General features: G+C 43.4%; 1 protein-coding gene across 1 annotated transcript in view; it reads left to right on the top strand.

Annotated features, from left to right (window-relative positions):
* GLUD1 (glutamate dehydrogenase 1) overlaps window positions 1-21410 on the top strand; it is a 155488-nt gene extending 134078 nt beyond the window's left edge. The window contains exons 11-13 of the mRNA XM_029609429.1: window positions 1108-1199; window positions 8186-8248; window positions 19109-21410. Of these exons, the coding sequence (XP_029465289.1) occupies window positions 1108-1199; window positions 8186-8248; window positions 19109-19228 (275 nt within the window). The 3' untranslated portion in view covers window positions 19229-21410. The remainder of the gene's footprint in view (window positions 1-1107; window positions 1200-8185; window positions 8249-19108) is intronic.
* Window positions 21411-21728: the final 318 nt, after the last annotated feature.

Raw genomic sequence — 21728 nt, 5'->3', positions numbered from 1 at the left:
TTTTGTGGCTTTGGAGGCCAGGAAGATAATTCTGCAGTGAGTGGTTTGCTTTCCTTTGGGTAGATGCTACAGCGTTACATTTGATCTCCATCCTAAACTATTAGGTTAGTAGTTATTCACGACTACAGTAGGTGAAGACTATTTAGGATGTGCAGCAATGCTGATAAAATGATTAGCAAATTTCAGCTATTCAACATTATGCTTGAGTTTTTTCTCCCTACCAAGGGCTCGCTTTACCTTCAATGAATAAAGAAAAGGGAGGCACTGAAGCACCTGCAAAATCTATTTTAGATGCCTTTCTTGTTCATACCAACTAAACAATTTGTTGTATGGAACCTCTTCTGAGCAGAGCCAGCCCACTGCATCATGGTGCAGGTTTTGTTCACTGGAGCCAGCGGGAGTACTAAAAGGGTGTCTGCATTTTTCTAAAAAATAAAATAATGCAAATCTTTATTCCCCATTCCCTGTTTTAAAGGAAAGGCTGGAGGGGTGCTTTTTAAGGAAAAGACCTTCTTCCAGCTCATGAAAGTAGGGAGGCCTACAGATGACACAAACATTACAGCTATTCTGTGTGTCTGGCTTTATAGAATTTCAAGAAGGATTTTGAAAGAGTATTTTTAATAAACCTGTCCTCATGTTTTCTTTATATCCATGCCTTTCTACTCAATTGAGAGACCATGTTGGATATTGCCTTGGTTTGACTTTCCTTTTGCATACACACACATAGCTGTGAAACAGTATTAACCACTCAGGTTACACAATTGTATTGGACTTGTGATCCAGATTTGGACTTTGTACATTCTTAGTTTGAGGTGGATTAGTTATGTTAAATCCTCAGATTCTGTAAAACCTTTCTTTATTCCCCAGGGAATAGTGATCTTCATAGAATGCATAGTCCATCTTGCAAATGCCAGCTCTGTTCATTTTTTCCAAGATAACCACAATATATATGAGAGCCAGGACTATTTATTTACTTTTAACATGCAAATCATGATTTAGAATCCCATGTGTAATCTTTTTTGGTCTTCTGTATTTTTGTATCAATGATAACTAACTTCTCCAATTCCCTCACCCCCCCCCCCCCCCACCCAAATATTCTTACCCTAGTGTCTGTCCAGGAAAGCTTGGAAAGAAAATTTGGGAAACATGGTGGAGCTATTCCAGTTGTACCAACAGCAGAGTTCCAGGCCAGGATATCTGTAAGTACTGGGGGTGGGGCGACACTAATGGTGTGTGGCTTGAAATAAACATTCAAAATCATAAAGGATCAGCTTTTCTTTACACTTAAGTAGGATTTTCTAGCCTGTTGGGTAAAGATTGGAAGACTGCATAAATAGGCATGGTAACCCCAGAGCTTTAGTCAAAATAAAACCAGGCGGATTTGAAACAAGTTGTGCCTTGAAGCTTCAGTGGGAAAGGCTTAGTGGTGTGACAGAATGTGAGTCAAGACTGAACTAACTCTGCACTTACCAGTGCCTCGTTGCTAATGTAACTACTTGTTTTAGAACTGGTCCTTATTTTGAGGGTATGTTACTTATTTTAATGAAGTGCATTTGTGTGTTCCTAGCAAAAGCGAGAGTGAGCAAAAGCCGTGGGGCAAAATGGGATGCATCCCAGGATACTAAAGTAGCTCAGAGAATTTCTGGTGGGTCCAGTGAAGTCTATTCAGTACTGGCACTCTTAACATGTTTGTTTATTTTGAGTTTTTATATACCGGCATTCGCGATGAGAATCGCATCATGCTGGTTTACAATTAACAAGAGGTGAAGGACGATAACAAATAATAAGAAACTTTAACAGGTGCTCAAAAAGATTGCAGTTACAATAAAACAAGGGAATTACAAAACTTGGGCAGTGAAAAGGTGAAAGGAATATAACAGTGAGAATAAATTTACCAATTAATGGTGTGAACCAGGTTATGGAGTTTGCAGAGTTATTGAGTTACCATGTTGAGGTACCGTTAGTACCCTCTTAAGAAATTCCAAGCGTCAGTTAGTGGTGAATTAAGGTTCAAATGGGGTCTGGAAAAGGAAGTACGTTTTTTGTCTTGTCTGCGGAGAGGCAAGCAGGATGGAGCGGGCCGAATTGCCTGCCTTTATCGGTGTGAGTGCTGTATTGCAGCACCCAGTCAGCGATCAGTGTGAACACTGAGGTTCTGTTTATTTTTAGGCCTGACTATCCCAACATGCTGGCTCCCACGTAGTGTGGCAGACTTTGCAGCAGCTATGGCCTGAGGCGATCTCGCTCGAGGTGGCCTCGTTTTGCCATGATTCTGTGTCTGGGGGACGGGACCTCGGCAGGACCCCTGGGGAGTGATGACAAAGTGCAGGCAGCTGGGTCGGCTCCTGAGGCCCTGGTGGGGGAGGGGTCATAGGAGCCAGCGGCCTTTTTGACAGCACATGTTGACGTGCAGGCTGCCATTTTGGTGCCCCGGGATTCCCCTCCCACCCTTTTCTGGTGGGAAAGTACCCTGCTGCTGGCAGGGTACGGGGGGAGGGGCTCAGAGGGAGTCCATCAGGACTCTTCCTCCTCAGACTCTGAGGGCCTTTTCCACGGGCTTTGTGCTTCTCCTTCATAAGGCTTATTTAACCCGGAAGGAGTTAGGGGGCAGAGAGGCCTTTGCTTAGAAGTCCTGGATGACCAAGAAGGCTAGAGGGCCAGTGAAGTCAGGAGGGATCCTGCGGATGCTGGGTCTAGGTGGGCCCCGGAAGAGGGCAGTTCATCAGATTTAGCATGGATGATTCTGACCAGCTCCAAGGGGGTCCAGTGTCACTCACCAGACAAGAGCCCTGTGAGTGCCCTGGGAGATCTGACACAGAACCTGGACCGAGACCCATTGGTGGGTTTGGCGGATCCCATGCAGGATACTGATGCTCAAGACCTGGAGACGTTCCCGGTCACGGAAGGTGATGAGATGCGTGTGGTTCCGCAGAGAGGAGCTGTGTCCTCTAGCTTTTCTCGTTTCTCTAGGTTGTGCTATCCTATGCCAAGATAGGTGAACCTGTTCTTGACAGGTGCTCTTGGGTGAGCTTCAGGCCTATCTCATCTCTTTTCAGGAGTTTTGGGCGCTTAGGTCTGTTTCAGGGATTGCTCTTCATACCCCTGAAATCTTTGATGCTGTCCTGCAGTCAGCTGGGTCTGATGCCTTGGCACGCATTGTCTGATCCAGGCCCTTCTGTGGTTTGCTGCTTGTTCTTCAAAGCATTGCTTGGGTTTATTCTGCCCATCATGCTTACCAGCCAAACCTGGGCACTCTTCTGCAGAGACATTCGGTCCTTCGGATGTCAGCAGACCTCTGTTTCTCTCCGGGGGGCTCTCAGTCCCCAGTTTTTTTTCGGTTGTCTTAAAACAGATGTAAACTGTGGTCATCTTCCAAGAGTTATTTTCCTTTTGTCTACACCTCTAGATTTTTCCTCTATCCAGGATGTTCTAGACCTACTGTTGTCACTGTTTACTTATCAGGAACCCTGCTTGTTCTGTTTCCCGTGATGCAGAGTTTGCTTCTGCTTGCACTCGCATCACTCCTTTGCCTTAGGCACCCCTACTGTGCAGGAGGGTTTGTCTCTTTTCTATGGTTCTCTTTGTAGAACCCAATTCTTATCCAGCCTGGACCCCTGGTGGGTCTGCTGTCTCACAGGCAAAGGAGAGAGGTAGTGCTTCAGCAGTGTGTGGTTTCCTGCTTTGTCCTCCTCAGACAAAAAGGGATCCAGGGGTGATCCGGGAAACTATAGACCAGTGAACCCTACTTCAATGCTGGGAAAAATCGTGGAATCACAAAACATTTAGATAGACATGGTTTGGGACACAGCCAGCATGGATTTACCCAAGGGAAGTCTTGCTTCACAAATCTTACATTGTTTTTGAAGAGGTGAATAAACGTGAACTGATAGATGTGTATTTGGATTTTCAGAAGGTGTTCAAAGTTCTGCATGAGAGGCTTCTAAGAAAACTAAAAAGTCATGGGATAGGATTGAAAGCTGGTTAAAAGACAGAGTAGGATTAAATGGTCAGTTTTCACAGTGGAAAAGGGTAAACAGAGTGCCTCAGGGATCTGTACTTGGACCGGTGCTTTGTAATATATTTATAAATGATCTGGAAAGGGGTACAATGAGTGAGGTGATTAGATTTGTGGATGACACCAAATGTATGCAGAGTAATTAAATCTCAAGTGGATTGTGATGAATTGCAGGAGGACCTTACAAAACTGGAAGATTGGGCTTCAGAATGGCAGATGAAATTTAACGAGGACAAGTGCAAAGTGATGCATAAGGGGAAAAATAACCCTTGCTGTAGTTACACAATGTTAGGTTCTATCTTAGGAGTTTACCACCCAGGAAAAGAGATCTAGGCATCATAGTGGATAATATATTGAAATCATCATTGAAATCATTAGCCCAGTGTGCTGTGCAGATGAAAAAAAGCAAACAATGTTAGGAATTAAGAAGGGAATGGCAAATAATAATGGAGGAGGTCATAATGCCTCTTTATCGCTCCATGGTGAGACCGCATCTTGAATATTGTGTGCAATTCTGGTCACAGCATCTCAGAAAAGATATAGCTACACTAGAGACAGTGCAGAGAATGGCGCCAAAATAAGGGACATAGAATGGCTGCCCTATGAGGAAAGGCTAAAGAAGTTAGGGCTGTTCAGTTTCGAGAGATGACTGAGGGGGGATATGATGGAAATCTACAAAATCGTGAAAGGACTTGAACAATTTAATGTAAATTGGCTATTACAGATAATAGGACCAAGGGGCACTCCATGAGGTTAGCAAGTAGCTCATTTAAAACAAATACAAACATTTCTTTCACTCAGCACATAGTTAAGCTCTGGAATTCATTCCCAGAGGATGTGGTTACAGCAGTTAGTGTAACTGTGTTTAAGAGAGGTTTGGATAAGTTCCTAGAGGTTAAATCCATAAACTATTACAGTAATTAATAAGCAATAGCTTGTGATCTAGCTAATGTTTGGGTACTTGCCAGGTGCTTGTGACTTGGATTGGCCACTGTTGGAAATAGGATACTGGGCTTGATGGACCCTTGGTCTGACCCAGTGTGGCATATCTTATGTTCTTATGACAGCCTATAGCTAGGGATTCGCCTGTGTATGAGGACTACCATTCTGCTTATCCTAGGAGAAAGCAGAGTTGCTTACCTGTAAAGGTGTTCTAGGACAGCAGGATGTTAGTCCTCAAATCTACCCACCTCCCCTGGGAGTTTTCTCCATGTTTTAGCTATATCATGGACTAAGGGACTCTACCTAGGGGGGGGGGGAGCGCAGAGTGATGACTACAGTTGCACATGCTCAGTAGGGCATGTTTGAGAGTTCTAGAATCTTTAAGATCAAAGTTCTGTCTGCTTCATCCGATGTTACCCATGTGTGAGGTCTAACATCTTGCTGTGCTGAACACCTGTTACATGTAAGCAACTCTGTTTACTTTGCCTAAGGCGACACAGGGAAAACCTATTCCTGCACTGCATCCATTGTTGTAAGAGTTAGATGCAGTGTATGTTCATAGAACGTGAAGTGCAGGATTTATATTGGTTCTGTCCCATCCTGTGTAGACTGGATATTTCACTGCAGTTGTCTGTTCTTCCAGGAGTAGGGTTTGGGGGTATGATGGCACCAACAGTGCCTAGGGATGGTGAAAGCTTAAATTTATCACTGAAGGAACAAGATTAACCCATATTTCAGAATATAATTTAAGCACAGAATCCATGAAACTAAAGTTGTCTTGTGCTTTTTCTCAAAACTATTACTTAGGCAATAAAAAATTAGGCTGACATGGAATATTAATATGCTACTTGTATAGCATGCCAGGAAGTGGGACTCTTGTTTCAGTGGCAGGCAAAATGGATAACTCCAGTTAGACTACTTTGCCGTCAAACTTTGACTGGGATTATTGTAAAACTCCACCAGCCCTCTGCCAGTTTTTTTAATAATTGGGCATGAATGAACTTCGATTAATATTTGCTTTTGTCTGTGTGGTATGGTTCACAAAATCTAACTGGAAATTTTTGTGCATTTAATGTATGTTAATGTTTCTGGTGCACTGCTATATAAATGCATGACTTACTGTACGTAGGATTGCCAATTGGCTCCAGATTTTCAGAATAGATTGGTGCAGTCCTGGTTTTACTCACCTGCATGCAGGTATTTATTCTGATTTCCCTATTGCATTCCCTAAAACAAAGCAAGACTAAGTCCCAGCATGCAATGGAGTAAAACTAGGACTGGATCAACCTGTCCTGAAAATCTGGAGCCAGTTGGTAACCCTAACTATACGGGAATTCTTATTGCTAGATTCTGTGCTTGCTTTAGCTCTTAGACTGCTTTTTTGAATCCTGTTTAATCCTTTTCATGGGTAATGATTCAGATGGACTGAATCAAATCACGGTGAACCTAGAAGATGTGGTAGGCCTGATTGACAAACTGAAGAGTAGTAAATCACCTGGACCGGATGGTATACACCCCAGAGTTCTGAAGGAACTAAAAAATGAAATTTTAGACCTATTAGTAAAAATTTGTAACTTATCATTAAAAATCATCCATTGTACCTGAAGACTGGAGGATAGCAAATGTAACCCCAATATTTAAAAGGGCTCCAGGGGCGATCCGGGAAACTACAGACCGGTTAGCCTGACTTCAGTGCCAGGAAAAATAGTGGAAAGTGTTTCTAAACATCAAAATCACAGAACATATAGAAAGACATGGTTTAATGGAACAAAGTCAGCATGGCTTTACCCAGGGCAAGTCTTGCCTCACAAATCTGCTTCACTTTTTGAAGGAGTTAATAAACATGTGGATAAAGGTGAACCGGTAGATATAGTATACTTGGATTTTCAGAAGGCGTTTGACAAAGTTCCTCATGAGAGGCTCTAGGAAAAGGTAAAAAAGTCATGGGATAGGTGGCGATGTCCTTTCGTGGATTGCAAACTGGCTAAAAGACAGGAAACAGAGAGTAGGATTAAATGGGCAATTTTCTCAGTGGAAGGGAGTGGACAGTGGAGTGCCTCAGGGATCTGTATTGGGACCCTTACTGTTCAATATATTTATAAATGATCTGGAAAGAAATACGACGAGTGAGATAATCAAATTTGCAGATGACACAAAATTGTGCAGAGTAGTTAAATCACAAGCAGATTGTGATAAATTGCAGGAAGACCTTGTGAGACTGGAAAATTGGGCATCCAAATGGCAGATGAAATTTAATGTGGATAAGTGCAAGGTGATGCATATAGGGAAAAATAAACCCATGCTATAATTACACGATGTTGGGTTCCATATTAGGTGCTACAACCCAAGAAAGAGATCTAGGTGTCATAGTGGATAACACATTGAAATCGTCGGTTCAGTGTGCGGCGGCAGTCAAAAAAGCAAACAGAATGTTGGGAATTATTAGAAAAGGAATGATGAATAAAACGGAAAATGTCATAATGCCTCTGTATCGCTCCATGGTGAGACCGCACCTTGAATACTGTGTACAATTCTGGTCGCCGCATCTCAAAAAAGATATAATTGCGATGGAGAAGGTACAGAGAAGGGCTACCAAAATAAGGGGAATGGAACAATTCCCCTATGAGGAAAGACTAAAGAGGTTAGGACTTTTCAGCTTGGAGAAGAGACTGAGGGGGGATATGATAGAGGTGTTTAAAATCATGAGAGGTGTAGAACGGGTAGATGTGAATCGGTTATTTACTCTTTCGGATAGTAGAAGGACTAGGGGACACTCCATGAAGTTAGCATGGGGCACATTTAAAACTAATCGGAGAAAGTTCTTTTTTACTCAACGCACAATTAAACTCTGGAATTTGCCAGAGAATGTGGTTCGTGCAGTTAGTATAGCTGTGTTTAAAAAAGGATTGGATAAGTTCTTGGAGGAGAAGTCCATTACCTGCTATTAAGTTCACTTAGAGAATAGCCACTAACATTAGCAATGGTTACATGGAATAGACTTAGTTTTTTGGGTACTTGCCAGGTTCTTATGGCCTGGATTGGCCACTGTTGGAAACAGGATGCTGGGCTTGATGGACCCTTGGTCTGACCCAGTATGGCATTTTCTTATGTTTCTTATGTTCTTATGCCAGAATAGTGGCCTCATGAAATCTGTTTAGTATAAGGTGAAATTGTTTGGTTTCGAAAGCAAAGGTCATAGCTAACCTTGTTCCACCTTTACCTTGCCAGGGAGCTTCTGAGAAGGACATTGTGCACTCTGGTCTGGCTTATACCATGGAGCGTTCTGCCAGGGTAAGTGTTTCAAAGCCAGGTAAACTCAAAAGTTCACCCAGTGCTACGCAAGATAATTTCAAGATATGATTGCCCTACGTTGGGCTTTGTGATAAATGGGAGCTACATTTTTAGCTCACATTTTCTTTATTCGCTTTATACAAATTTTGAATTCACTCACAATGCAGTATGCTATTAAGATGCTAATACATCAAGAGTTAAAATAAAAAACACTCAACACAAATGTGTGCAGATACGCTTTGAGTGCATAAAACAGGCTTTCTGCCCAGAAAACTTGATTAGTGCATATTTTTATGCATATAAATTCCATGTATAGTACCCCCGTTCTTCCCAAACTTCAGGTTCGGCCTCATAGATTAACATTAGCCCAAATTACTTTAATCCGGATCTGACATGGCTTAGTTCTGGAAATTCAACTCTATAAGATGAACATTTATTTTTTATTTATTTTTGAACTTTTATATACCGACAATCATGTTTTATATACAGACAACATACATGTCTCTCTGCATTGAGGAGTAATAACTAATGCCTTCATTAACATGGGATTTAAATGGAGGAGCTAATTTGTGATCAGATTTAAGCTAGTTTATAAACTCACTTTTTTGCATGCAAAACTTGCTGTTAAGTCTGCGCACATTTGTGGTAAAACTGCATGGCCCCGTGCACTTTATTACGTTGGGCCTAAGTTAAGTAAAATGGCACCTGAGACCATAGAACCATATAGATTCGAATGTTCTCAAGATCCAATTGGGTCTTATATTCTGCTTCCAGGTGTACTTTAATCAACTTTGTCAAAGTATTAGACTTCCATTTATTAGAAGGTAAAGATGCCTCATGGGTTATTTGGGGGGGGGGGGGGGGTGTCGGGAAAAATTCTTGAGTTCCTGGCGCTAACATATTCCTTTGCTCAACTTTTTACACAGTATAGCAGGGTTAAAGCATGTGCACTATAGAAGAGTTGACTATTTGACTGCTATATCGGAATTGAAGAAAGTGTCAGTTATATTAGGATTACCAAATGTGATTGCATGAGCAGCCTCTGTATAAAAAATAAATCAAAATGCACAAACCAAATATATCAAAACAAGCTGTTAGGCCCGTTCAAACAGGCGAGATTCTGTCGGTCAGAGCCGCTCTCTTCTTTCTTCTGCACAACGTCTTACCCTTCCCACTTACTCTGTCATATCCTCTTCCCTTTTCCTTCCATCCCCTCTCATCTTCCCTTTCCTTCCCCTCTCATCTTCCCTTTCCTTCCCCTTTAACCTCATCCACAACCCCTTCCCTCTCCCTCAGCCCTCCTCCACTCCCTCTTTTTCTCTTCAACAGGGCTGGCTGTTGTCCCTTTGCGTGCCGGTTAAAACAGGCGAGATTTAGCTCTGCTCCGGCTGTCCCAACTCCCTCCCCTCTTCCCCGGTGGCAGACGGACGGGCTCGGCAACTCGTCTGCTCTTTCCTCCTCCTCAGCGCCAGCCAGGAAAGTCAAGGGAGGGACCAGGCTAAAGGAGGAAGCATTTGCTGACTAAACTGCAGCATGTTAACAGCCTGAGCCCATCCCTCCGTTGCCGTCCCTACTCACTCCCCTCTTCCACGGTGATGGAGAGATGGGCTCAGGCTGTTAACATGTCGGAGGAGCCATTTCTTGGAGCGGAGGCTTGTCTGCCCTTTCCTCCTCCCCTCTGTGACAACCTGTTCCAATTTCTCTGCTTTGGGGCATAACATCAGCACGTTATCACGTCACGCAGAGCTCTGTGCCACACATGCGCAATAGAGCTGCTCTCTACTGCGCATTAGCGGCACGTTGGTCAAGCCTCATTTATCTAGTTAGATGGATTACTTTTTTGTTAGATATTAGAAGCATTGGTCCTGATTTTAAAAAGCATTGATATCCTTAAAATTAAGTTTAACATGTGTAAATACACTTTACCAGTATAAGTGGGCTTTTGAAAATTGCTACAATATATGCCATTGAATGGTCCATGTTGCACTTTACATGCATAAATGGCTATTTAAAATTGCTATGATCGTATGTTCCATTTACATATGTAATTCTTTTTTTAATGTGTACAAATCTATAAGCGCATAGAATCCAATCTTTTAAAACAATTGGGATTTCAAATAGAAATTACCCCTCCCTGGACACAGCGAAGAAGTTTGCTCGTTATTGGTGGTGCCGAACCATCCATGGCATCCAGAACTTGCACTTATAAGAGGGTGGGAGTTGGGGAAAAAGTGCCAGTTAGTCTTCAAATGATAAACAGAGGCCTTACGTTAGTGTTCACCTGCATAAAGACCCTACATTTGCATTGCCAGTTGGCTGTTCAAGTGAGATTCAGTGTTAATGACAAAAATGGTTAAAATATTACTACCAGTGGGCTAGTCCAGGACCTGCCAAGTAGGCATTTGATTTAGTCACCTGCTGAGAGCTCCTTTGCGGAGCTTGAAAATCTGTAGAGGCAGTGGTTTTCTCTGCATGAAGGACTTTCTTTTGATTCTCACTTACACTAGGGTCTTACAGCATCCGTTCATGCCTATTGATTGATCTTTATATTGGTGCAGAGAGAAGCAAATTAAATTAGGGGGATGAGCAATAGCATCAGGTAGCCACAACGTTAAGTCCTTGGTGCCTAGATGCTGGATCTGGGGTTGCTTTGGGGTATAGTAGTATCCTCTGGCTTGAAGTTCAGGATAGCTAACTTGTTATATCTAGGGTTCAAATATTTTCAATACCCTTGTTGCAAAAGTAGTTCCAGCACTCCCTCTCCTCATGCCGTAGCACATGCTTATTGCCAAACAGACAGGAAGTATAGTGAAAAATGTTTCACCCTGAAGAAAGCTGCTTAATTTCCTTTAATTATATATATAAATTATATATAAATGGAAAATTACAGTATATATTCATTGTTTAGAGTAATGAATGTTTAAAGTTAATGTTAACCTAAGTATCTCTACCAAATCTAAAGTTTTTCAACTACATTTTATTTTTAAAATAGTTTTTAAAGTTTAATAGTTTTAAGCTATTTTAAATAGCTTAAGTATAGTTAATACTGGGTTTCAGTTGGCAGACTGCAAATCTCCCCCACCCCCCAAAAAAAAAAGATTTATTTATTTTTTTAATTCTGTGAAGACATTGATACAGATGACAATTCATATACAAATGGCATCTTCCATAGAAAAACTTGGAGTGATTTTGGTATCTGACCATGCACCGGTTAGTGTAGTGTTTAGAATTGGTGGATATTCCTGCAAGAATTTGGGTATGAAGAATGAACCCAGAACTGTTCTTTGAAAGTTTTGAAACCAATTTTAAACCTTATTGTATAATGGCCTGAAGCTATTTCATCCTGAAGTCTGATGCAGTGAAACTTCAGTGTCAGACCCAGCCTTGATATGACCGGAGATATCTGGGCCACAAGATCTGGAAGTGAATTAAGTGGTGGTTTAGTATAGCACTTTCCTTTTTGAACCTGATTAGTACCCTCTTAAGGTCTCTTCTTTTCTGATGAATATATGAAGTTTGTGGCCATGCTGGATTATTTTTTAAATTGCATAATACAGCAAGAGTAGGAATGTAACATTTCTTAAATGAATTCCAGTGTAAGCTTTACAGTTAACCTACCATAGACCTAATTTAGTTGTAGACTACCTGCCATAATCATACTTCTCTGTATGTACCCGGATCAGTCCAGACTCCTGGGTTTTGCCTCCCCTCCAGCAGATGGAGGTGCAAGTGGTGACTGACTCTGCCCTATACTCTGAGGTGCCACCTACAGTCCATCAGTATTTCTCTGTCTCCAGCAGATGGAGGTGCAAAATCCTACAGTAAAAAAAGGGCAATTGAGATTTTAGATAAGCATAGTTTAGGCTTAGTCTCTCTAAAAAAAAAAAAAAAAAAAAAAAAAAAAAGAGAGAGAGGAAGGACTTTTCAGCCTCCCAGGGGGTATGCAGGTTCTGAGGGGACCATCCCCCTGGTGTTAGAGGCTACTGGAGATAGGGGTCAAGGACTCTGCTGCTCAGCTTTGCTACAGTGCTTGGGTGATACCAGGGAGCCTGGCTCACTTACCCCAGGAGGGACAGGAACCCCGCTGCTCACCTCAGGTTTTTGGGGGGGGGGGGGGGAATTTTGGATAAAGCTGCCTTTCCTATTCTTGCTCCAGGCTTGACTTCTGTCTCCTGTTGCTGCATTTTCAAAGCCGCTGCTAATTTCCTCTGTTTCGGCCAGTCCCCTGAAGTCTCCTCAGGATGCCGTGTGATGGGCTGTGTTCTTGCCTCCCGGGGGGGGGGGGGGGGGGAGGCACTTCGGCAGCCACCAGGGGTGGCGTTTTGAGATCACACCGAAAGCCGGCAGGCCCGTGCACCTGTGGCTTGCTTCTTCCAATCCTTTCCCGCTTAGCACAGGAACGGATGCCATTTTTGGCCTCTTTTCGTGCAGCAATGTGAACAGCAGAGGGGGAAGGGAATTCCCCTCCTCTATCCCCGCAGCATGTAGCCCCTGAGGGGGGTGGCCCCTCAGAAGATGTTTCTGGTGTGGTTGAGGAGAGCCCTGGGGGGAGGGGGGCTTCAGACTCCTTCTTTACTTTAGATTTTATATTGCTGCTTCACAAGGCCTTTAAGGCCAGGAAGTCCGCTAGGAGGCATTCTGGTGAAAGCTCTTGCTTGCGCATAGCTCCACTTTTGGACAAAAGGGTCCAGGCCGCCAAGAGATCCAGGTCCTTGGAGGGGAAGGGGGGCTCTGAAGCTTAAGTTCCCCCTCCGGTGGAGGATTCCTCCTCTGAGCTTCGGAGCCGGAGGATCAAGGGCCGAGGGGCAAGCCTCTTCAGGAGACAGACATTGAAGGTGACCAGGACCTTCCTTCCAATCATGGTCCCCACATTGTTGACGGAGATGACCCTAAGGTGGTCTGCCATTTCCGAAGAGACGAGTTGGGCCCACTTATTCCCATGATTCTGGAGGAATTGGGCATTGAGGCCCCTCAGGAGGACTCTCGGATGGGATCTGTTTGGGTCTACGGGGTCCATCCAGGTCTTTCCCTTTTCATCTTTCAGTCCTGGATTTGTTCCGGGAATGGGACACTCCTGATCTAGTTTTGAAAGTCAGTAAAGTGATGGACAAGCTGTACCCCCCTTGCCAGAAGAAGCTCTGGACCTCCTCTAGTTTTCCAAGGTAGATGCTGCGGTGTCAGTTACCAAGAAGACCACTATCCCGGTGATGGGTGTGATGGCCCTCCAGGGTCGTAGGCTGGAGGTTCAGCTGAAAGATATTTGAAGTGTCGGCGCTTGGAGTTCAGGTGGCCATGTGCAGCAGTTTCTCCTTGAAGGCAGGGCTTCGCTAGGTGCAACAATTGCATAGTAGCATGTCTGTCTGAGGAGAAAGCTATTCAAGCTGGGCGGCTGGAAGCTGCAGCTGCTTACAATGTGGATATGATCTGCTACGTACCTCAGCCAGGTCTATGGCTTCAGCTGTCTCTGCCCGCAGACTACTCTGGCTGAGGATCTGATCAGCGGATGTTTCCTCCAAAGCTCAGCTGGGCTCTCTGCCTTTCAAGGGCAAGCTACTCTTTGGAAAGGACCTGGAGGACATGATTCAATCCTTGGCTGAGAACAAAGACCATCTGCTATCGGAGGATAGGCCCAAGACGAGGGGTTCCTTTCTTCCTTGGTCACATTTCCGAGGGAATCAGAGATTCTAGTCTTCCCAGTCTTCAGGCTCTTCCTTTAGGCAGAACTTGGGCAGATAACAGTCCTGATCCAGTCCTTTTGGGGATGTCGCTTCGGTAGAACGGGGATCCCCCCAGTCTGCAGGAGGAGTTAAGTCCTCCCAATGAAGCGAGGCCGGTCCATTCCTCTGTACCAGTGGTAGGAGGCAGGTTGTCTGTTTTTTTTACAAGGAATGGACCAAATTGATGTCTCAAACCAATGGGTCCTCAATGTAATAAGACACGGTTATGCTTTAGATTTTGCTCTGCGCCTTCGAGACCGCTTTCTTGTCTCCCCATACTCTTACAAAGAGAAGCGTTGGGCAGTGTGGGACACATTACAGCACCTTCATGAGTTCTGAGCCATTATTAAAGTTCCTCCTGCAAAACTGCGGAAGGGCCGCTACTCCATTTACTTTGTGGTGCCAAAGAAAAGAGGGCACCTTCCGGCCCATTCTCGATTTGAAGAGGATCAACAGATGCCTTTGAGTTCTGTGGTTTCGTAAGGAGACCCTAAGGTCTGTCATTGCTTCGGTGCACAAGGGGGAATTCCTAGCATCTCTGGATCTCACCGAAGCATACTTGCAAATCGGAATCTGTGCCGATCATCAGAAATTCCTGAGGTTTTCCATCCTGGGAGAGCATTTTCAGTTCTGTGCTCTGCTTTTCAGGCTTGCCACAGCACCCAGAAACTTTACCAAGGTGATGATTGTAGTGGCAGCAGAACTCTGGAAGGAAGGATTCTTAGTTCATTCATCCCTGGACAACTGGCTGATCTGAGTGAAGGCAGAGTCTGTGGCTCTGTGGTTCACCGGATCCTTCAGCTATTGAGGTCGTTCGGTTGGGTAGTCAATCTCGCCAAGAGCCATCTTGTTCCCTCCCCGTCCTTGGTGTTCCTGGGAGCCTGGTTCGACACGTGACTGGGGAAAGGTGTTCCTTACCGAAGGGAGAATCCTCAAGCTGCAGGAACAAGTTTGGGTATTGCTGTCCAAGCATACTCCCAGGGTCTGAGATTACTTGCGGGTCCTCTGCTTGATGGCTTCCACCCTGCAGTTGGTCCCATGGGCCTTTGCGCATATGAGGCCTCTTCAATCAGCATTACTGTCCCATTGGAACCCAATGTCTGAACAATTTCATCTACCACTGTCTCTTACTAACGATGCATGCTCCAGTCTCAACTGGTGGCTCCTCTCAGACAATTCATGCCGCGGTGTAACCTTGGAGGTTCCCGATTGGACGGTAGTCACCACGGATGCCAGTCTCTCCGGCTGGGGAGCGGTTTGTCAGGGGAGATTGGTGCAGGGACTATGGTTTGGAGACCAGTGCAGTTAGTGCTACAGGCTCTTCTTCCACTACTACGGGGGATGTCAGTCAGGGTTCTGTCAGACAATGAGACAGCAGTGGCTTATATCAATCGCCAGGGAGGAACCAAAAGCTGGCCGGTGGTGATCAAGGCTCAGCAGTTGATAAGCTGGGCGGAACATTATCTAGTCAGCATTGCAGCTTCTCACATCAGGACAATGTACAAGCCATTTTTCTCAGTCGCAACAGTGTCTATCCCGGGGAGTGGGAGCTCTCCAAAGAGGCATTCAATCTCATATGTGACAAGTGGTCCAGGCCATGCATAGTTGATGGCAACATTCCGGAATGCCAAAGCTCCCTGCTGCTTCAGTCAACTCAGGGAGACAGGAGCAAAGAGAGTGGATGCCTTGGTTCTCGCCTGGCCGAAGAAAAGTCTTGCTGTATCTATAAAAACATAGAAAATGACGGCAGAAGAAGACCAAACGGCCCATCCAGTCTGCCCAGCAAGTTTCGCACTTTTTTTTTTCTCATACTTATGTTACTCTTGGCTCTTAGTAACCCTTTGGTTCTATTTCCCTTCCACCCCCACCATTAATGCAAAGAGCAGTGTTGGAGCTGTATCTAAGTGAAATATCTAGCTTAGTTAGGGGTAGTAACCGCCGCAATAAGCAAGCTACACCCATGCTTATTTGTTTACTCAGACTGTGATTCAGTCCTTGTTGGTTGTTGTCTGTATATAGATCCACTTTTCTTCATTCCCCCTGCCTCTGAAGCAGAGAGCTATGCTGGATATGCACGAGTATCAGACTTTCTCCCCTGCCGTTGAAGCAGAGAGCTATGCTGGTTATGCATTGAAAGTGAAGTATCACTCTTATTTGGTTTGGGATAGTAACTGCCGTAACAAGCAAGCTACTCCCAGTTTTTTGTGAATGCAAATCTTTTTCCACATTTCCTCTTGCCGTTGAAGCTTGGAGCAATGTTGGAGTCACATTAACCGTGTGTGTTTATTGAATAAGGGTATTATCTCCAGGCAGTAGCCGTCATTCCCGTGAGCCACCCACTCTTCATACACGTCCTCTAGACTTTATGGATCCACAGTGTTTATCCCACGCCCCTTTGAAGTCCTTCACAGTTCTGGTCTTCACCACTTCCTCCGGAAAGGCATTCCAGGCATCCACCCACACATTAGTTCTGAGTCTTCCTCCCTGGAGTTTCAAATCGTGACCCCTGGTTCCGCTGATTTCTTTTCCGACTGAAAAGGTTTGTCGTTGCCTTTGGATCGTTAAAACCTTTCAAGTATCTGAAAGTCTATATCATATCACCTCTGCTCCTCCTTTCCCTCCAGGGTGGGTACATATTTAGATTCTTCAATCTCTCCTCATAAGTCATTCGATGAAGACCTTCCACCTTTTTGGTCGCCCTTCTCTGGATCGCCTCCATCTTGTCTCTGTCTCTTTGGAGATACGGTCTCCAGAACTGAACACAATACTCCAGGTGAGGTCTCACCAAGGACCTGTACAAGGGGATAATCACTTCCCTTTTCTTACTCTATATTCCTCTCTCTATGCAGCCCAGCATTCCTCTGGCTTTAGCTATCACCTTGTCACATTGTTTTGCCGATGTCAGGTCATTAGACACTATCACCCCAAGGTCTCTCTCTTGCCCCATGCACATCAGCCCTTCTCCCCCCATCGAATACAGTTCATTCGGATTTCCATACCCCATATGCATGACTCTGCACTTCTTGGCATTGAATCTCAGCTGCCATATCTTTGACCATTCTTCCAGCTTCCTTAGTCTCGGTTCCCACCTTGGCCTCTGATCAGCAAGGTTCTGAAACGCATAGAAGCTCACCTGTTGGAGGTAATCCTGGTAGCTCAGGAATGGCTGAGAAAGCCCATGGTTTGCAGATCTTGTCAACCTATTGATGGAAAGTTCCATTGGACTTCGGTAACCTCCCAAACCTTCTACGTCAAGGGGCAGATGGCTTTTGTCTAGCGGCATGGCTTTTGACAGGCAAGCGTCTGAAGAGCAAAAGCTAGTCAGACGCGGTTGTAGCTACCCTCTTGCAGTCAAGGAAAACCTCTACTTCCCTGGCCTATGTCAGGGTGTGGGGGATTTTTGAGTCATGCTGCGTCGAGCATAAGGTGAACCCTACTCGGGCTTTGATGTTGGATATCTTGTTCTCTCTTACAGGCCGGCTTGGCTAAAGGCTTATGTAGCTCTAAGGGTATAGGTAGCAGCTCTCTGTTTCAGGGGTAAGCTATGTGGCGTAGCCTTAGTCATGCATCCAGACGTGGGCGAGTTTTCTCCGAAGGGCAAAACATTTGCGTCCGCCGGTCAGGAATCCTTGTCCTTCGTGGAGCCTAAATTTTGGTTCTTAGAGCTCTGTGTGCGGCACCCTTTGAGCCTTTGAAGAGAGCGACGCTAAAAAAATCTAACGTTAAAAGTGTTTTTTTCTCGTGGCTATTGCCTCAACTCGCCGGGTGTCAGAACTTCAGGCTTTATCCTGCAGGGAGCCCTTTTTAAGAATTATGGATACGGGAGTCTTTGTGAATGGTTACTTCCTTTCTTCCAAAGGTGGTATCCTCCTTTCATTTGCATCAGTCTGAACTCCCATCCTTTCCAGACTTGGACCGCTCTGATCCTTAGTCTAGAGATCTGAGGAAGCTAGACGTGTGCCAGATTCTGCTGCGTTATTTGGAGATTACAAATAGCTTCCGCATGTCAGACCATCTTTTTCTGCTGTGGAGTGGTCCCAAGAAGCACAAGGCGTCTAGGGCTGCGATCGCCCACTGGTTAAAGGAGGCTATTGGTTCAGCATACCTACTTCATGGCCGGCCACTTCCGGTCTGTCTTCGAGCACATTCTACCCATTCGCAGGCAGCCTTGTGAGCAGAGTGTCAGCAAATTTTGCCGCAAGAGATTTGTAGGGCGGCTACTTGGAAGTCTTTGCACACCTTTGCTAGGCATTACCGATTGAACTTCTAGGCTCCAGGATCTGTGGGGGGTTTGGTGAAGGTGTGATCCAAGTGGGACTCAGGGTCCCACACTGCATAGGAGAGCTCTGGTACATCCCAGGAGTGTGGATTGATCCGGGTACATACAGGAAAAGGAAAATTGGTGGTTCTGCTAATTTTCGTTCCTGTAGTACCACGGATCAGTCCAGAGTCCTGCCCATTTCAGTGTTGGGATAAGTCTACTCGTTCAGTACTTATTTACCTTCTCTGCAGACTAGTTTTCAAAACGTTTTCACAGGTTCTGCTCCTACTTGGGGTTAGTGAGCAGGGTTTTTCTTTCCCCAGTCCATGTGGGGATAAAATTCAAGTTTAAGTAGTTTATTGGTTACATTGGTTTTAAAATGTGCTGCTTGGATACAGTGTAATACTGACGGACTGTAGGTAGCACCTCAGGGTATAGGGCAGAGTCAGTCAAAACTTCTGTCTCCATCTGCTGGAGGAGAAGCAAAACCCAGGAGTCTGGGGTGATCCGTGGTACTACAGGAATGAAAATTAGCAGGTAAGAACCAATTTTCCATTGTTAAAAGCTTTTATAAAAGCAGCTTACGCATTTGTGAATTAATATGTAATCTTTAGACGCAAACAGGACATTATGTATTTTTTTAAATTGTTCTGAATCCTATTATATAAAGTTGAATCCAGCAGTATAGCATAAATGTTTCCTCTTGCATTTTCATAAAGCTGTGTTACTTAATTGATTTTTACTTATGCTGCAATATCTTTCACTGTACACACCAGTGTTCTGTAGAGTTTCTGCTGAACATGATTCGGAGCTCAGTTTGAGGAGCCAGTCTTTTTTTTTTTTTTGTTCACCTTTTTTTTTTTAATTCTTATTTCATTTCAGCAAATCATGCGTACTGCAATGAAGTATAACTTGGGTCTGGACCTGAGAACAGCTGCCTATGTGAATGCAATTGAGAAGGTGTTCGTGGTGTATAAAGAGGCTGGCCTGACCTTCACATAAGAACCCAGGATTTTGGTCTCTCATTGCGCGCTCTCCTATCAACAATTTCGTGTTTACATGGAACTGTAGAATCCTTCCTTCTTCCTTACCTATGATTTATCATAGTGGATGCTAGTTCTGAAATAGCTTCTGCCCAAACTCTAGGAGGTTTGTTTTTTTGTTTTTTTTTTTAAACTTCCTTTTTTTAAATAAATACCTATGCATTAGGCTATAGAAACCATTGTTCTAAAGATCTGCACTGCTGTGCTCTTTCTGGGGATATCACTTAAACATGTATATTTTGTTGGTCAGCTGCTAGGTTACCTGATTCTTGGATCATGTGGCTGGGTAATTAACTTGCTCAGTTGTGAACTGTGGCATTGTTTAACAGATCTTTGCCAACTTTTATTTTTTTTACACGTTATTGCTTATTGCCAGCAGATGGAAGTATACTCCACCTGCAAAGTATGCGCAGAATAAGATAAATATCCTGCAAAACCTTTTTTCTTTAACATTGTTTTATTAAGTAAATCCTACCAGTGAACTAATTTAGAAATGGCCTGTAGGTGAATAATCCTACAGTGGATTACGTTTTGTCACTAGTGCTTTATTTTCCTACTTTTTATTTGGAGAAATAAAAACTCACAGGGTATGAGCCTGATATATTTTGTGTAGTTTGCGTAATTTGGGGAAAAAAGTTAGTATTTGTTACCTAAATACCTTTGGGAAAGAAGAGGGTACATCTGTTCTTTTACAAAGGATTGCAAGTATCAAAATACTTAATAGGAAAATGAGCAGGCCTTTACTCATATCTGCTCCATAGTCAATAGGTTTTTCATTACCTAGGGCCTGAGATATGGAAAGGATGAATGGGTTTTTCCCATGTTGATCTGTGGCAAAAAATACCTTTTTCATAGGCACTGACTGTGGTTTTTTTTATTTTTAAGTTTGTCTAGCACCGATTCAATGTGCTGTAAAACTAGCAGAGGTGGAATAGACTCTCTGCTGTTTAGTTGATGTCTGGTAACTACATGGCACTTTAGTGACTCTGCACATTTTCCAGTCTTTCTCTGTTTGCTGTGTTTTTAATCCATGCTGCTGTTATAGGACTGCCTTTTAATCACGTATTATACTTAAACTGATTTAGTGCCCATATGAAATATTGCTGGTAGAGAGAAGGTTTGAAAGGAGCTAATATTTTTGTATCATTAAATGATAGATCCATTGTCCATAATTGAAATACCTTCTGTACAATCTTCAAGAAAGCTGATTCTATCTGGCCTAGTCTTTAATATATGGTTGCAGATGTTAGGCCTTCAAAGGATTACTGTAGTTTAATTACAATTTATCCATTGCAAAGAATGCAATGCGTTTTATTTCTACAGCTTTTTGTATTTGGAGTCTGTTTTTAGAATATTGAGTATTATAAGGCCTAGCAGAAAAAGTGACTGTAAACTTGAGTCTGATCTGCAAGCCTATTTTATCCAGTTAACTGCAAGCCAATTTAGTCTGCTTTGGTCCACTTCTAAATGGGAATTCCAAGTATTAATCATTTATTAAAACTTGTGGTGGTGTGCAAATTTACAAAACAGATAATGCTGTGTTTTGGGGAAAACAAATTCTGGGTTAAGCGATGCCGTCATTTTTTTTTTCTTTAGCCTGAAGCTTTTCATAGTTAAAACATAATGAAGTTTAACAAACGAGCCTTGAAAGCATTTTGGTTTCTAGTTGAGGCCTTTTATATAGAGTAGTCCCAAAGAAGCACCAGATGTTATTTATGTAATGATTATGTACCTTTTTTTAAAAAATATATATAAAAGCTTATGCTTTTTTCTAATTTTGTAATTGCATGACTTAAGGTAATATAAGCAGTTATTAAAAGCTGACATTACCAATCCTACAATACTGACCTCGTTGGTTTTTTTCCATGTTCACACGTAAGACAAATCTGAACTCAGAACAGCTTCACTGCAGGTAAAGTCTGATGTCTAAAAGAATCCTTTAATTTTCAGTGCATGAAAGTTTCCAGAGCTAACAGTCGGCAAATCTTCACTGCTATGGGACACTTAGCACATGGAAACACTGTCAGTAACTAAAGATGATCAGACCATAATCTGCTCATCAGGGATCTGCATAGTCTTGAAAACTTATGTACTACATCTTTTTATGCTGGTCTAATAAACAGTATCAATCTACAAAGGAATTAGTTTCTTGAAGCCTCTTATTTGTCTTGTCTGTGTGCCTGGACTAGATGTAAATGCCACAGAGGGATTCTGTACATTGCTGTGTACATCCAGTAACACTATAGATAAGTAGCTGTAGCCTTTATCTCTTCCTGCTGCAATATCATAGTCTACTTGATATCTTGGTTTACTGTCATTTCCTCTAATATTCTGTGCTGTTTACATGATTTTTTAAAAATTTTACTGAGTGCTTAGGTTTTTGTTTTTGGCCTCTGCAATGACTGGGAAGCTAGTTTACTGTAAATGAGAACATGAGTTGCCATACTGGGTCAGACCAA

This window comes from Rhinatrema bivittatum, chromosome 7 (genome assembly GCF_901001135.1).
Source record: "Rhinatrema bivittatum chromosome 7, aRhiBiv1.1, whole genome shotgun sequence".
Taxonomy (NCBI): Eukaryota; Metazoa; Chordata; class Amphibia; order Gymnophiona; family Rhinatrematidae; genus Rhinatrema; species Rhinatrema bivittatum.
Note: the sequence above shows the minus strand (reverse complement) of the source record. Positions and strands in the feature narration are given on the sequence as shown.